General features: G+C 39.5%; 1 protein-coding gene across 1 annotated transcript in view; it reads right to left on the bottom strand.

Annotated features, from left to right (window-relative positions):
- Positions 1-14,357, bottom strand: part of ITGA2 (integrin subunit alpha 2) — an 83,159-nt gene that overhangs the window by 11,858 nt on the left and 56,944 nt on the right. Inside the window, exons 15-26 of the mRNA XM_077816834.1 lie at positions 14,204-14,340; positions 12,513-12,652; positions 11,133-11,284; positions 9,680-9,790; positions 9,262-9,344; positions 8,577-8,718; positions 6,832-6,924; positions 4,638-4,714; positions 4,397-4,480; positions 2,460-2,562; positions 1,439-1,549; positions 343-447 (exon numbers count right to left, since the gene is read on the bottom strand). Of these exons, the coding sequence (XP_077672960.1) occupies positions 343-447; positions 1,439-1,549; positions 2,460-2,562; positions 4,397-4,480; positions 4,638-4,714; positions 6,832-6,924; positions 8,577-8,718; positions 9,262-9,344; positions 9,680-9,790; positions 11,133-11,284; positions 12,513-12,652; positions 14,204-14,340 (1,338 nt within the window). The remainder of the gene's footprint in view (positions 1-342; positions 448-1,438; positions 1,550-2,459; positions 2,563-4,396; positions 4,481-4,637; positions 4,715-6,831; positions 6,925-8,576; positions 8,719-9,261; positions 9,345-9,679; positions 9,791-11,132; positions 11,285-12,512; positions 12,653-14,203; positions 14,341-14,357) is intronic.

The raw sequence follows: 14,357 nt of genomic DNA, 5'->3' as shown, positions 1-14,357 counted from the left end.
GTGAGCTGCAAGGAGTAATATTAGGGACTGTTCTGTGAAAAAGAGAACCATTTGCACACACACAATACATGCATGGACACAGGGTAATATGTAGTGGAAAATGGGCTGTGGTTATTGTGCAGAAATTTTAGCTGTAGAAAGAAAAAAATACATACAGAAGAGGAGGAAACAGCAACACAATACAATGATAGGCCCCTATGCTGCATTGTGATGGTGGACTGCTGAGCCAGTGTGGAGCACCACTGATGCCAACAGAGCCCTGCATGGCACAGAGAGGTCTGGCTAAGTGGATTACAGTGCAGGATTGGGACCACAGATATTACAGTCACAGCTTTTCCTTACTAGTTCTTTTGCAGCTCTGAAGTTTTCTTCCTTGAAAGATGCAGAATAAGATGTTTTTCCTATTTGCAAAGGATTAATCTTTGCATCACAACTGACACCTTGAGCCTAAAAAGAAAATGCAGAATTATGCTTGGTGGAAGCATAAAGATGATTTTGTGTGTGTGTGTAAAAGACCATGCTTTTTGGAAAATACTGATAATGTATTAATTTCCTTTACAATTCAGAATTAAATTGATTTAAAATGCTTTGGTAATTCTAAAAAAATAGCTTATGTTTATCAAATTTTACAAACTGAGAAGTACATGACCTTTGACTTATGTGTAAGGTGTGAAATACTTTGAAAACATTGTCTGCACTAATATTGGACCCTGATTTTTCTCAACATACATAAAGGAAGTGCATTCAGATAAGGTGAGTTTCCCTGAGGCCAATATTCTGAGTAAGTTCTGAATGGAGAATAATGAAGGAGCCTGTTCCATTCCTGGCAATCTTAACACCACCACATGCTTAAAACTAGTCCCAGACATGGGGCTAACTGTTGGTTAAACATTTAAGTTGAGATCCTGGTCCCATTAAAATCAGTGGAATAACTCCCATTTGGAAATCACTTAATTCTTTATGTTACAGACTTTAATTATGTGATCACATGTCGTTTTTTCCACCAGTCCTTGACGGGTACACTAGGCAATACTATTATCCCCATTTTTACAGATAGGAAATTGATCAACGGAGTGACTAAGTGACTTGCCCAAGACCATGTTGGAAGCCTGTGGCAGAGCAGGGACATGAATTCAGGCTCCTACATCCTAGGTTAGTGCCCCAACCATTGAAGCATCCTACCTCTTCCTCCTATCAACTAGGACTGAAAAGAAAGAAAGGGCGGAGATTCCCTGTTGTCAGGATGTGGGAGCCACTTTACCAGTGAATGGAGACAACATCAATACAAACATTAAAATGCAGTCTCAGGACATCACACCATGACTGCTTGTTGACTGTCTGATCCTAGGTCTCAGCTCTTATACCATTATTCTAATGAGTCTACGTTACATTTATTACACAAGTTACAGTTTGTAATTGATGTAGTTTAGTTCTTCACCTGATCTGTATCCAGTGCAGTTAGATACATCAGAGGATTGTTTCCTTTAGTCAACTGTGGACAATGGATTTTTACAGAAGCCACCTTTACTGGAATGCTTCCCGTTGTAATCTAAATAGAAAATAGCTAGTTATTAATTTATTTAGCTATAACTGGATACAAACAAATTATTGAGCTATACCAAGAACATCAAAATGCTCTAAGACTGATTAAAACTCGGAACTGGTTTCACTTCAATATTTTTTCCTATACCTATACTTATCTCTAACTGGGCAGTAATTGCATTATACCAGCATTCATGTAAAATAATTTATACCATATAATTTTGAATACCTGGCTGCTTTCAAAACAAAATAAAACCACTCATTAGTTGCATAAAACACTTCTGGAAAAGCAAATATTTTGTTGCAGCCAATGACCTACAAGATAGGTTACATTTACATTCCCACAGTTGTTACCATTAAATTTAGGTTTCTGCCATGTTGCATATTTGCAGCTAAACTTTTTCCAGAGTTACATAACCAATACAGTTATCAATAATCAGACTTGGTCATGTACTTCCTTGAACACTGAATACTTAGCTCTTAGCCAAACTAAAGAAATCAGTGTGTCTTCTTTCAATGGCCCAAATCCTGCAAAGACTTATGAATGTGCTTAACTTTATGTACTGTGAGTAGTTCCATTGATTTCTGTCTGCAGAGGAACTGATAGACTGACTTCACTGTTAACACATATGTAAGTCTTTGCAAGATCTGGGCTAATGTGAGCAACTGGAGAACCAAACGTACATAAGACTGCCCATCATTAAATGGGAATCTTACCTTTAAGCAAGTGAAGGCTGTGCATTATGGTGGTGAAGCATTCATCCTTCAGCTATTTAGAATCATTTTCCTCATCAACCAAATTCATAAAGCAGCAAAGTGAAACATACCAAGGACCATCTTTTTGTCTGCTCTTTGGGTACAAGAGACTATAGACAGAAAGGCAAGATCTTGTCTCATCCCCAGAAATGTTTACTAACCTTCACTGAAAAATTGAATGCAGGACCAATCTCTTCAAAATTATTCACAGTGGAAGGAATATTACGATCAGAATATACTTCATAGAAATTTATGCTGGTAAGCCTGGTAATCAACCATAAAACAACAGATTTTTATTTGGCAGCTCTGTAATTGGATGCTTTTTGGTTCATTATAAATCAGTGAATCAGAGTTCAGAAGTGTAATAAGAAGAGATTCAAATTATTTGTACCCTTGTTTTTAGTTTAATTTAAAAAGTTGTTTAAGAAACAGGAAACTTCTTATTGGAGCCCAAATCTCGAAGAGGATTTGAAATATAGCGCAGCACAGCAATACCATGAAGTGGTAAAAATTTGCCACTGATGTTAAAATATACACATTAAACAAGGAGTATATTATTGCTGCTGTAAACAAAAAATAAATGTTTTTATCCAGAGATTTTTGGAAATTATGATTATTGAAAAGATAACAAATGAAGAGTTGCATACATTTTAACACTAATTTCTCTACAGAATAGAGGTGTTTTAGAAGAAAATATCTGTCATGGAATGGTACAAAGACGACAGCTGGTCAGCATTTTGGGAAAAAACTCATGGATTCATCTTGCTGTTGGGACGTAGGAATTGGCACACTTGGTGAGGTGTCACATCTCGGTCTTTCAAGATATTGTAATAGTTTTTGCAAAATTGGGGCTGTTAAACACCGTATTTATGGGACAAATTATTCTAAAATTAATATCTCAGACCTTGTCTAAACTGGCCTATACTTGCAATAGTATGTAAGGTACATGTGGTTACACGCTGTAGTGAAAGGCAGGCTGCGTCCACACTCCCTGCAGCATGTAGCTACACGCACCAGTGAAAGGCTCTGGCATCTTCCCATTGCTGGAGCCTTTCACTGCGGCAGGAGAAGGCTCTGGCAAGAGAGACCTACTGAAGTCTTTTTCTACTGCAGTAGAAGACTGGAGACTTTTCCTGCTGCCTCCCCTCTGCCAGTTGTTCCCTGCTGTCAGATTCTTTTACTGAGGCAGGGAAACGCTCCAACTGTGGAACAAATCAGCGTAGACATGGGAGGCACGGCTTGGGTGCATAGAGAGCTGTGTAAAGTATTACGTGAGGGTTCTGGTGCGTCGGGCACTCTACTCACTTAAACAGTGCCTCAGTGTTTACACTGCTACTTATATCTGTGCTAGCTGGGAATGCACTATCTGTATTCTACATGCCACCATACATATAGAACTACCCTCAAATTCATTGTTGCTGTGCACTTTTAAGCAGATGCCACCTTTCACCTCAAAAGTTGAGTCTGGAGTGATTGCTGTTTTTTTTCTATCAGTTTAAGTTTATACATTTCATTGGGATCGTTTGGCATGAAAAAAGCACGACAGAAAGTAAGATATTATATTTATTCCTTCACCTGCAGTTCGCTGCATGAGTACATCATATATCACCATAAATAGTTTATCCTAGATAATGAGGCTTTTCCTTGATCCCAAGCAAACTATCCATTTTGAAAAGGGCTTTCAATACATTTGAGCCAGCAATCCCACTACCGTATATACTGTACATTAATTAGATCATTAAAAACACAGCACTTTTGTTGGTGGTTTTTGTGCTGACCTAGCTAGAATACAGATGTTACAGCCAGCACTACCTATCTAGGTAATTATATGGTTGCCACCACTGCAGTATCTGAGCACTTATAATATCTGTACCTGGCTAAGTATGTATTTAGGGTCATATATGGTCTTTTTATTATTTTTCTTTTTAAAAGCCATGCAATATTATACAAAGAGAAGATGACGACATTTCCTGTACTTGATAAAGCAGGAATTTCTAACAGCAGCCAAATAAAGAGTGAATCTAAGGTCTCTCAGAGACACCTCTATGTTCTAATACCTTTGACAAAAATGACAGATTCTTTTCTTTATTCAACGTACCTTGTTAAGTGAATTTCTGCATCATACCGCAGAGGAACTGACAGGTAGACCTGGTTGTCTGCTTCTTGCTCTTCATTACTTTCACTATTTATCAAAAACAGTTTGTTCACTCATGTATTATAACTCACAATTACATTTAAAACAAATTACACTGGCAATGATAGTTAAATTATATTTTAACTGTGCAGCACTGGCAGGGGATGCTTTTTAAATGAAATTATTATATAAGAATGTACTTTACCTCAAAGCATGAAAACTTATATTTGCCATATCCTGAAGATTTTTGAGATTAAAGTCAAAATTAATATCGAAATATACCTACACAAAAGATAAACAGACAAACAAATAAACAGATTATACAATAAGCAAATTTAAAATTGCTTACAAGCAAATATAATTATAATAATTATTTGCACATAAACATCGAGTGTGATGGACACACCAATGCCTGGGTGGTGTCTGCCTATGGGGGAGTAGGACAGAGGCAGAGCACTGCATGAGGCAGCAGCAGGAGCCTGGGGCACTGTCTGAGGCAGCAGCTCTGCACTTCTCAGTGACCTGCCTTTGAGCTTTAATTTTTTTCTTCCCAGGACTGCGACTCCCTGAAATTTAAGCATAGATCTCAGCCTTCATTTTTATAGGCAAAACAAACCATCCTCTTGAAACTTAGGGATCTCTATTCCCCTGATCTTCTTAATAGCTCTTCTCTGCACCTGTTCCAATTTAAATTAATCTTTCTTGATCATGGGTGACCAGAACTGTATACAGTAATCAAGATGAGGTCTCACCAGTGCCCTGTACAATGGCATTAATTCTTCCCTATCTCTACTGGAAGTACCTTACTTGAGAGGTCTTAAAATCATATTTGCCTTTTTCATGACTGCATCACGCTAGTGTCTCAGTCATCTTATGATCAACTAAGATACCCAGGTCTTTCTCTGCTGTTTCCAACTGATGAGCCCCCCATGTATTACAGAATTTCTGATTAGTCCCTGGCACTTCATACTATGAAATTTTAACCCACTTCTATTACTCCAGTCCTCAGGATCCTCCAATTCTTCCTGTATAATATTCACTCCTCTGTATTGATGGTGCCTCCCAACTTTGTTTCATTAGCACACTCCCACTTGGTGCCAAGGTCATTAATGAAATATGAAGTTATTTGGATTATATACATCCCTAAGCATTAACACAGGTGAATGAAAAGTCACACAACTCCCTGTATTCATTCTGCTGTCTATAATCCATAACAGGTCCAATTTGACCAAAGCTGTTAAAATGGCGTCACATTCAATCCAGTGAATTGTTTGTGCACAGGGAACATGTTTCTGTTCTAACCGGCAAGCTTCTTATTGTTCCAAATTACCCTGTCATGGAATGGGAGAACTGTTTCCCTCCTGCCCCAGAGGAACAGAGAAGAGGATGGGCTTCCTAAAACTTTGGTATCCTGAGATTTACACACCTTCTTTTAGGTGCTGGGCTACCCGCTCCTTCCATGGCAGCACAGCTCCCACAAATTGGTTATGTTTGCAGCCCTGGAGAGGGAGTTACTGTTGATGGAACCAAGCAGGAATTCCCAGCTCAACAAACTGCTCTGGACAGTCTCTGGTGTCTTCTTCCTAGCCAAATCTCAGAACCGTTACTCCATCTTCATCATCCTTGACTGGTCAGCTGCCTTCAACCCAGTTGACCGTGCTCCTGCTCTTGAATTCTTGACATTCCTCGGCTTCCATGACTTTGTCCTCTCCTGGTTCTCCTCCAACTCCTCCTCTCTAACTGAATCCTCCTCATCCATCATCCTGTGGGGATTTCACAGACTCTGCCTTCTCTCCCCCATTTTACATTTTATCTCTGGGTAATCTCATTCACAAACACAACTTCAACTACTATCTCTGTGCTGATGACTCTCAGATCTTTCTCTGTACTCCAGTCCTGTCGTCTTCTGTCCAAACTAACATCTCAGTCTGTCTTTCTGAAATCTCCTGGGGGGTGTCTAGCTGTCAGCTGAAGTAAACAGGGCTAAAACAGAGCTCTTAATCCTTCCCCCACTCCCTTCTTTCCCAATCATTATGAATATCACCATCATCATCTTGCCTGGAAATCTCTTCAGTGCCCAGGGAAGAATATCACAGAGAATGGCTACCTTCCACGTTCTGTCCCCAGCCCCCCCACCCTCACAGAGATAAAGCATTACAGTAGCATGGTAGGGAGATGCATGCTGCAGAGCCATTTCTTTCCCCAGCCCTGTGGGTTTGGGGGATCTTTGGTCCATTGTTTATCATCATCAGAACAGGCAACATGTAACCCAAAGTGAGGTTTGAATCTAACCAAATCATTAATAAGAAAACAGTGCTTGTTATTTGTGAAGGGGCATCCTTTTATAAGCCCTGTGGTAGGAATAACAAACTTACTTAAATACAAAATCTGAGCAGTACCTGTTGTCCCACTTTAAAAACAGGATAGCTGACTTGGCAAATGACTGATTTATGGCCAGTGCCCATCTGACATGAGACTTCAGTCCCATCAGCCTGGAGGAAAAAAAACAAACAACCCAGATATTAGCTTCTGCTACAAAACCAGAGAATACCCTACACTACATTTTTCAATGTGACATCTACCATGTAGGGCCAAATCCACCCCTGAATTCAGCTGCAGTTCCACTATGGGCAAGCTGTTGAGAGGCTGTGCAGAGGAGATTTGGACTGGGTCAGGTGAGGAGTGGGAAGATGACAGTGGGTCTGTGACTACATAGATCCACTGGCGAATTGCTTCTGTGCAACTGCTTATTGTCCAATACCCCCACAAGAGGGTGTACTTAGAAACAAGGAATACAGATTGGAGGCCACAGCAGTATGTGCTTTATATTAGTAACAGCCCCAAAGTGACAGAGGAGTCACCTGTTCTTCTGGTCGTAGTGACACCTACAGCATCAACTCTTATTGTGCTTTCAAGCACAGAGTGGAGACTCCATCCCCAAGCCCTCACACAAAGTCAGTGTAAATGGGTTTTGTGCACGGGACCAGATTTGGCGGTTCCAGAAAATTAATCGAAATACAAAGTTAAACAGAGAATCCTCCTTGAATGATGGAGTTCACTTTGCTCACATTCCATTGTCTAGTTCCACATAGTTCTGGTTCTAGGCTCCTTTCTGCTCTGAAGCAGAAACCCTTTTTGGGGAAAATGGGTGCCCTTGAAGACTGAACTTTCTCTAAGCCAATGGATTTTAAAAAAATCTGATTTTTGTTGTTGTTGTTCTTTATGCAATGGAATTGTTGTGGTTGTGCTGTGCCATGGGGACTGGATGTAAGGTGCATACCACGTGAGTGACATGGAGCCCGTCTATCTGCATGCAGGAGAGCATGGGTCTTGGTTGGGCCTAGGCATTTGCTTCTTCATGAATGCTCCCATTTCTTCCCTTCCCACAACAGGCAGCCATGGAAGCATCCTGCATAAGATATTTCAACCACTGGATTCTAACCCTCACCATGCACCTTTCCAGGAGCAGCCTTGTAACCTGGGCCAGGCACTGGGGTCTGGATTTTATCCTGTATTAACTGGCTGGGAGCAAGAGTTCAGATAAATGATTTATTCCAGTCCCCAAAATATGTAACATTCCTTTCTTCTTTGCAAGGAAAAAAATCCATTAGGTTTCTGGTAGAGTGATCATCTTGATCTGACTAACTGTCTCGTTGAAATACATGACCTTGGCAGTAATGCTATTTCTAGCTCCAAAAATCTGCGTTTTAAAGTGCTATCCATGTTGCATACTTGATTTGTCAAGTATAAACTCTATGTGGCATGGCAACAGTATTCAGACGTGTTGCTGGGGGGAGGGGAGGGGTCAAGCAGTAGCTACGGGATGCCAAGTCCCAGGGCAAGGAAAAAATGATGGTAATAGTGAGGCAGCATCAAACTAGATAGATTGCCAGCTTTTTTGTTGAGCTGGCTGTCGCTATCCTTGATCTAGATAAAGTGATATGCTACATTTAGTTCTGACTGATGGTAAGACAAAGCTGGAAGATGATTTTGGTATCCTAGGGAATAAGCTGGGTTGGAGGGATAGTTTGCACATCAGCCTTTGCTGGGAAAACGATACTAGACAGAAAAACATTTCTCTGGGAAACAAGAAAAACAGCAGTAATAATAGGAAAAGTTGAGAGGAGGTGAATATTTTACATACTGGTAAAGAAGATGAAGCAAAAAACAAGTTTTCTGAAAATGTAGCCTGGATTCTGGTGTTGTAGGCATTTTCCTTTTTGTTTCTCAGCTTCACACTGAATGTTAGCCTTCTTTTCTTGCTGCTGACAATAAAGGGCCGTTTGCTGTTGAAAAAATTGTTTGGTATTATAAATATAGTAACTAGTGCAACTGCAGATCACTAAAAGGCATTAGATTTTCATTAAGCAGCAGCAGCAGCAGCAGCAACAACTCACATGCATAGCACCATCAATTTCAAAGTTCTACATACTTACAGCTGTAGCTTTACAATAACTTTTTACAATGGTTATAAATGATCTGAATTCATCTCTTAAAACTGACCTGAATGAACACTTTCTGTAAAGCTGCATAATCTTGACTAAGACATTATTGACATTATTATGTCAATATGACATTAAGTTTTAACAGTAGAAATGCTGTAATTCTCTTTAAAAGCAAAGTAACTGTAAGAATTCAGTTGCCTTCCAGCACAGTCACACATCTGTGTACAACAGATGGTTTCTCATCCTCTATTAGTAGTAGAAACTGAAACACTCTTTGTATATTTTTCTACAAATATTTGCTGCATTGCAAAGAAACTGTTAAGTTTTTATTCAGAATGCAGTTGGCAAAAATGTCCCTTACGAAAAACTCACTTTAACACTTACCCATCATCTGTTTTCTGTTGAACCTCAAGAACAAGATCAGAAATGCAGAGTTCGTCCTCACCACAGTCTTTAATAAAAGGGATCTACAGGAAAGGGAACAAATATTTTCCTGTATTTCTTTAGTTTCAAATTACAATTTGAGGACCAGACCGACTATATCTAATTTAACTTCAACACCTAAGAAATAGCTTAGTTTTATTATCCCCATTTTATAGATGCCTCAGCAAGACCTATAGACACTAAGCAGCTTTTGTAAAGTCATACAACTTAAAACTGGGAAACGAACCCATGCCTTCTGTTGTCAGTACAATGCCTTAACCATAAGACTATCTTTCATCTCAACATACTCTGTTGGTGACAACAGGAGCAGTGTTGGGGGAACACTGTGTGCTTTCATACAGTAACGTTCTATACTTACGCTGTAGGCCACAGTGGCAGGTGAATATATATCGAGGACAGGACTGGAGCCAGGATTCTTGAGGCTAATATCAATGCGCAGACTAAGGGAGTTTACAGCATCAGAAGGTTCCTATAATACACATATATATTCACTGGCAATTGGCTGTACAGCAGATCATTTAAAACAGTATAAATATAATTAATGGAAAATATGTTAACATGCTGTAAACAGAGACTAACAAAGTGTTTCTTCTCATCTTCTAATATTGCAGCACTGCCTCTTTTTAACCTTTTGTTTCTTTTTGTGCTTGTCTGCTAAGCAGTATTGCAGCAGAACCTACCAGTGTCAGCATTTCCATTATAATACCCAAGGATTCATAGAGGCTGTAATTGTTTCTGTGACTTTGGTATCTGGAAAGTCCCTGCTGCTGCAGAGGCTGCTTGCTATTCAGAGAACGAAGTTACTCTTTAGAAGCAGCCACATGAAACCGGTTTTATTCTTTCCTGGCTGTGTAAGTCTGGCCCTTTCCTAAGCATGGATTCACTGACTCTACCCCACTTTGCCTGACTACCATATATGGCAAATGGGCCCTTACGAATGACATCAGGAGAAGCGCTAACTGTGTGGAGTATGTCTCCCCATCATCACTCCCTTCTGATTTCCTAGTAGTGAATGGGTTCTTCCCAGATCAGTGACAAACTGATTAAAACACTCTTGTCCCAATCCCTCTCTATGGCCGACAGCTCTGAAATGAGGCTGAACCAAGAGGAGTTGATGGATGTGACCCATTGGCCCAAAACATTTGCCCTAGTGGTGACTAGGTGTATGAGGAAAGAAAGAAATCCCCAAAGTTGACTACCTGTAAATAGACACCTACAAGTGTCGCACGCCTTAAAACCCGGGGTGTGGGGCGTGCCCCGGCCCGGGCACTCTAACTAAATGAACCAACTGTAACAGCTAACTAACTACAGGTACTAGCACTGAACGAACGAAAAGTTCTGGGGACGAGCTACAGCAAAGCTAGAGCAGCACAGTTCCAATGCACCTTCACCAGCGGCAAGACGGAACTGGGGGGGGGGGTGAGAGCACGCAGCTCCCCTTATACCGCGCCATGGAGGTGCCACTCCAGGGGTTGCTGGGGTGCTCCCCCCATGGGTACTGCTAGGGGAAAAACTTCTGGCACCGGTGCACGTGGGAAGTACACACACCTACTGTGGAATACACATGAGCAATCACTCGAAGAAGAATTGTCTCTTTCTGCCTTAATATCTATGAACGTGAGTTTTGCCATTGATTTGAACAGGGTCTATATTTTTAAGATGTCTGAGGTGTTTGAGAAGTGAAACAGATTTAGTTAGATATTTAGTAAGTTATTGACCATATCAAATAAAATTCTGATCTTTGGATGTAAAAGTCACCCATTTCTCTCTTAGATGACTTAAGACACATGAGGGTGTTTGAGACTGTTTACCTGTACATTAAAGATGTGTTCAACACAGGTCTCTGCAGAATTTACAACAATATTTTTCTGCATACATCTCTCATTGTTTTCTTTGAATAATCCTCTAGAAGTCACTCTTGATGACTGGAGATCAGCATCCAGTGTTGCATTGTACCTGATATCTACAAAAGAAATGGAACAAATTTTTGTGAAGTCCGAATTTCAATGCAACTCCCATCAGAATCAGGCTTCAATATTATAGAATGACTGGTTTTGCCATAAAACCCAGTAATATTTTATGGCTTCTGTAGCTTGCTAAACATGAAACCTCAAAAATGGTAAACAATCCAATATTTACTGAGGATGTGAGAGTCTGTAACCTGGGCAAAAGGTCATTCTGCAAAGCCAGGAATATGCCAAATACAGATACCTTGCAATCATATCACAGAACTCTATAACAGTCTATAAAGCACTCTGCATCTAGTCATCCATCAAGCTGCATTTTCAGCTTTAATTTTTTTTCCCCAAATTTTACTACGAGTGCTTACTATGGAAATTCATCGTTATTTTGTTGCTCACAAATTGTAAGCACTGAAAAGGTACCATATTCCGTAGAGAAGTGGTCAAATTATTTTGCCAATTATTTGGTGTAAAGATAATTGAGCAGGTGAAGTCTGACAATATTGTATCATAAGTCCTTAAAGGACACTTGTAATATTTTTCTATTTCCCTGACTTCCTACAAACGGTGATGGACAAGTGAAGACAATGGTGAAAGATCCAAGATTGGGCTTTAATTTTTTTCTTTAAAAAAAATCATATAGTTTGGGCTAATTCTCTTCTATTACCCCAAAAGAACTCCTGTCTGCTCACATCAGAGGTAGCAGCATGTTCAGCATGAGTGATTTAGCAACGGGAGACTTTTTTTTTTTTGTTGGAGAGAGAAGATGTGGTCACTGCTGCAGCTTCAAACAGCAGCCTGGAAACAAGCTCTGTACCCCTGCCATCTTCTTAAGTTACTCCTTTACTCCTCCAAAGTGATCAAAGCTGATGACAGGATTGGAGTGCAGCTGAAGGACAACTAGAGACCTCAATGCAATAAAACTAGCCTCTGAACTCCCCTGCCTTTACTCCTCTCTCCCTGATGACACTTCATAGTGCTAACAGGATAGGTGAGACGTCTGCACTCTTTTCAATATAACTTGTCTCACTTTCCAAAGACAGTAGGTCAGTGATGACAGCAGTGCTTTAAAATAAAACAAAGCAGCAATTCTTTAGCCACTATTAAAACGTATAGTGATTTCTTCTTTTACAGGATTGTAATCCAATATTTGTTTTAATTTTCCCCAGTATATTAGAATTGCAACACTTTCAACATAATTCACATAAGCAATAAACTAGGTATTCTTACCCACTTGGTTATTTCTATTAGCAGGTCTAAACTTGGCACTGAAACATATTTTGACAGCTATCTCAGTGTTCTTATTCAGCAGACTGATTTTCTCAGGTACAAATGAGGCTCTTATGGACATATTTGCAATGCTTTGTGACCTGAAACAAAAAGATGGCTACATGTGATTTCAAGAACCCACAGTAAATCGGAAACTTAGTTCTGGGATAGGCCTATCTGTGACTATAAATGTTTTTTTATAATGGTCCCCATTGTAAGATTTCATATCATGCCAGCCTGGTACGGTTATCTTTCTTTGATGAAATGGTTCTTTTCAATAGCTAATATTCTTTTTCAAATCTCTCTTATGTTGTCACATTAACTGATACAGTACAATGGGAGATTTATGCTAAGTCAATATTAATACTCTTAATATTTTAAATAATTTTTCATAAGACAGAATCAAGTCCTTGTATTTTTTCTTCAGGAAAACTGCTAGTGTTCTTTTAGGAAAGTCACTGACCTTAATGGTGGAGCAGAGCAGTTACATTTTTTTTTTCCACAAAAGCTAATTAAGAAGAAATGTAATTGTCATTAGGTGGGCAAGATTCCAAAGAATTATTTTAAAGTACTAAAATAATATTGCCAAGCAAATCCAAGATGATGTTTTGTTAACAACTGATTTTCCTGTTTGCATTTTACAATTTACAAAAAACTTTAATGAGCTTCACTTTTTGTCAAGTTAGATCAAATTCTAGAGTAAAGCAGAGATATGAATACCTTTTATTGATCAAACTAAAACAAATGTAAGTGTCAAATAGCTTTCTAATGTATATATGGAATATCTGCTGACATCAACCCAAGTTCCACTGTGGATAAAAGGTACTAGATTGCCATTAGTTTTTAATCTGAGTTTTATGATGCAAGAAGTGGCAATTTATTTATATTTTTAATTCTGTTACCAGTGCAAACTCATACTTCATAAAGTATCTCTATAATAACCTTGTGAGGACATAGTAAACCGAGGAGTGAAGCTATTTATCAAGCTGTGTTTTCAACTTAGCACCATGCAATGTGCTGCACACAATGGGTATGTCTACACAGCAAAGAAAACCCCAGAGCCAACTGAGGCTCACAGGACTTGGGCTGTGGGGCTGTTTCGTTGCTGTGTAGACTTCCGGACGTGGGCTGGAGCATGGACTTTTAGGACACCACATGGTGGGAAGGTCCCAGAGCTTGGGGTCCAGCCTGAGCCCAGAAACGTACACAGCAATGAAACAGCCCCGCAGCCCAAATCCGAGTTGGCTGACAGTTGCTGCGTAGACATACCCAGCATCACTTTGGGAAGTGCTTGTGAAACTGTTCATGTTTTTATGTGATGAAACTTGTAAGCTGTCTTGGCAGGACAGAAAAGAAATTTTGTCAGAAGTAGGGGCCACTTTTATTTCACTGCTCTATTTGCTTACTTTACAGAACAGCTCTTCCAAACAGGTCAGTCCATTATTTGTTACTGGCAATTGAAAGTAGTGTAGTCCGACACTATTTTTCAAATAGATACTCTGTTAGCATAATCATGAGAAAACAACTGTGTTCGTGCCATACACATGCCATGAGTGGAGGTGGGTTGGAGAATTTTTTGCCATTTCATTAAACAAATGCACTACTTATATCCAAAATATTAAAACACTGTCTGGCCAAAATAATTGACTAACCAGAGCTGAACCACATTTCCATCGGCACCAACAGATACATCAGTAATGCCATCACCATTTAAGTCTCTATGGCCGTCTACTGATCTTCCAAAGTACTGGAGTTGCTGTCCAAAAGCAGAATTTGATCCTAAAATTTTCTAGAAAAAGAGAGCTT

This window comes from Eretmochelys imbricata, chromosome 5 (assembly GCF_965152235.1).
Source record: "Eretmochelys imbricata isolate rEreImb1 chromosome 5, rEreImb1.hap1, whole genome shotgun sequence".
Taxonomy (NCBI): domain Eukaryota; kingdom Metazoa; phylum Chordata; order Testudines; family Cheloniidae; genus Eretmochelys; species Eretmochelys imbricata.
Note: the sequence above shows the minus strand (reverse complement) of the source record. Positions and strands in the feature narration are given on the sequence as shown.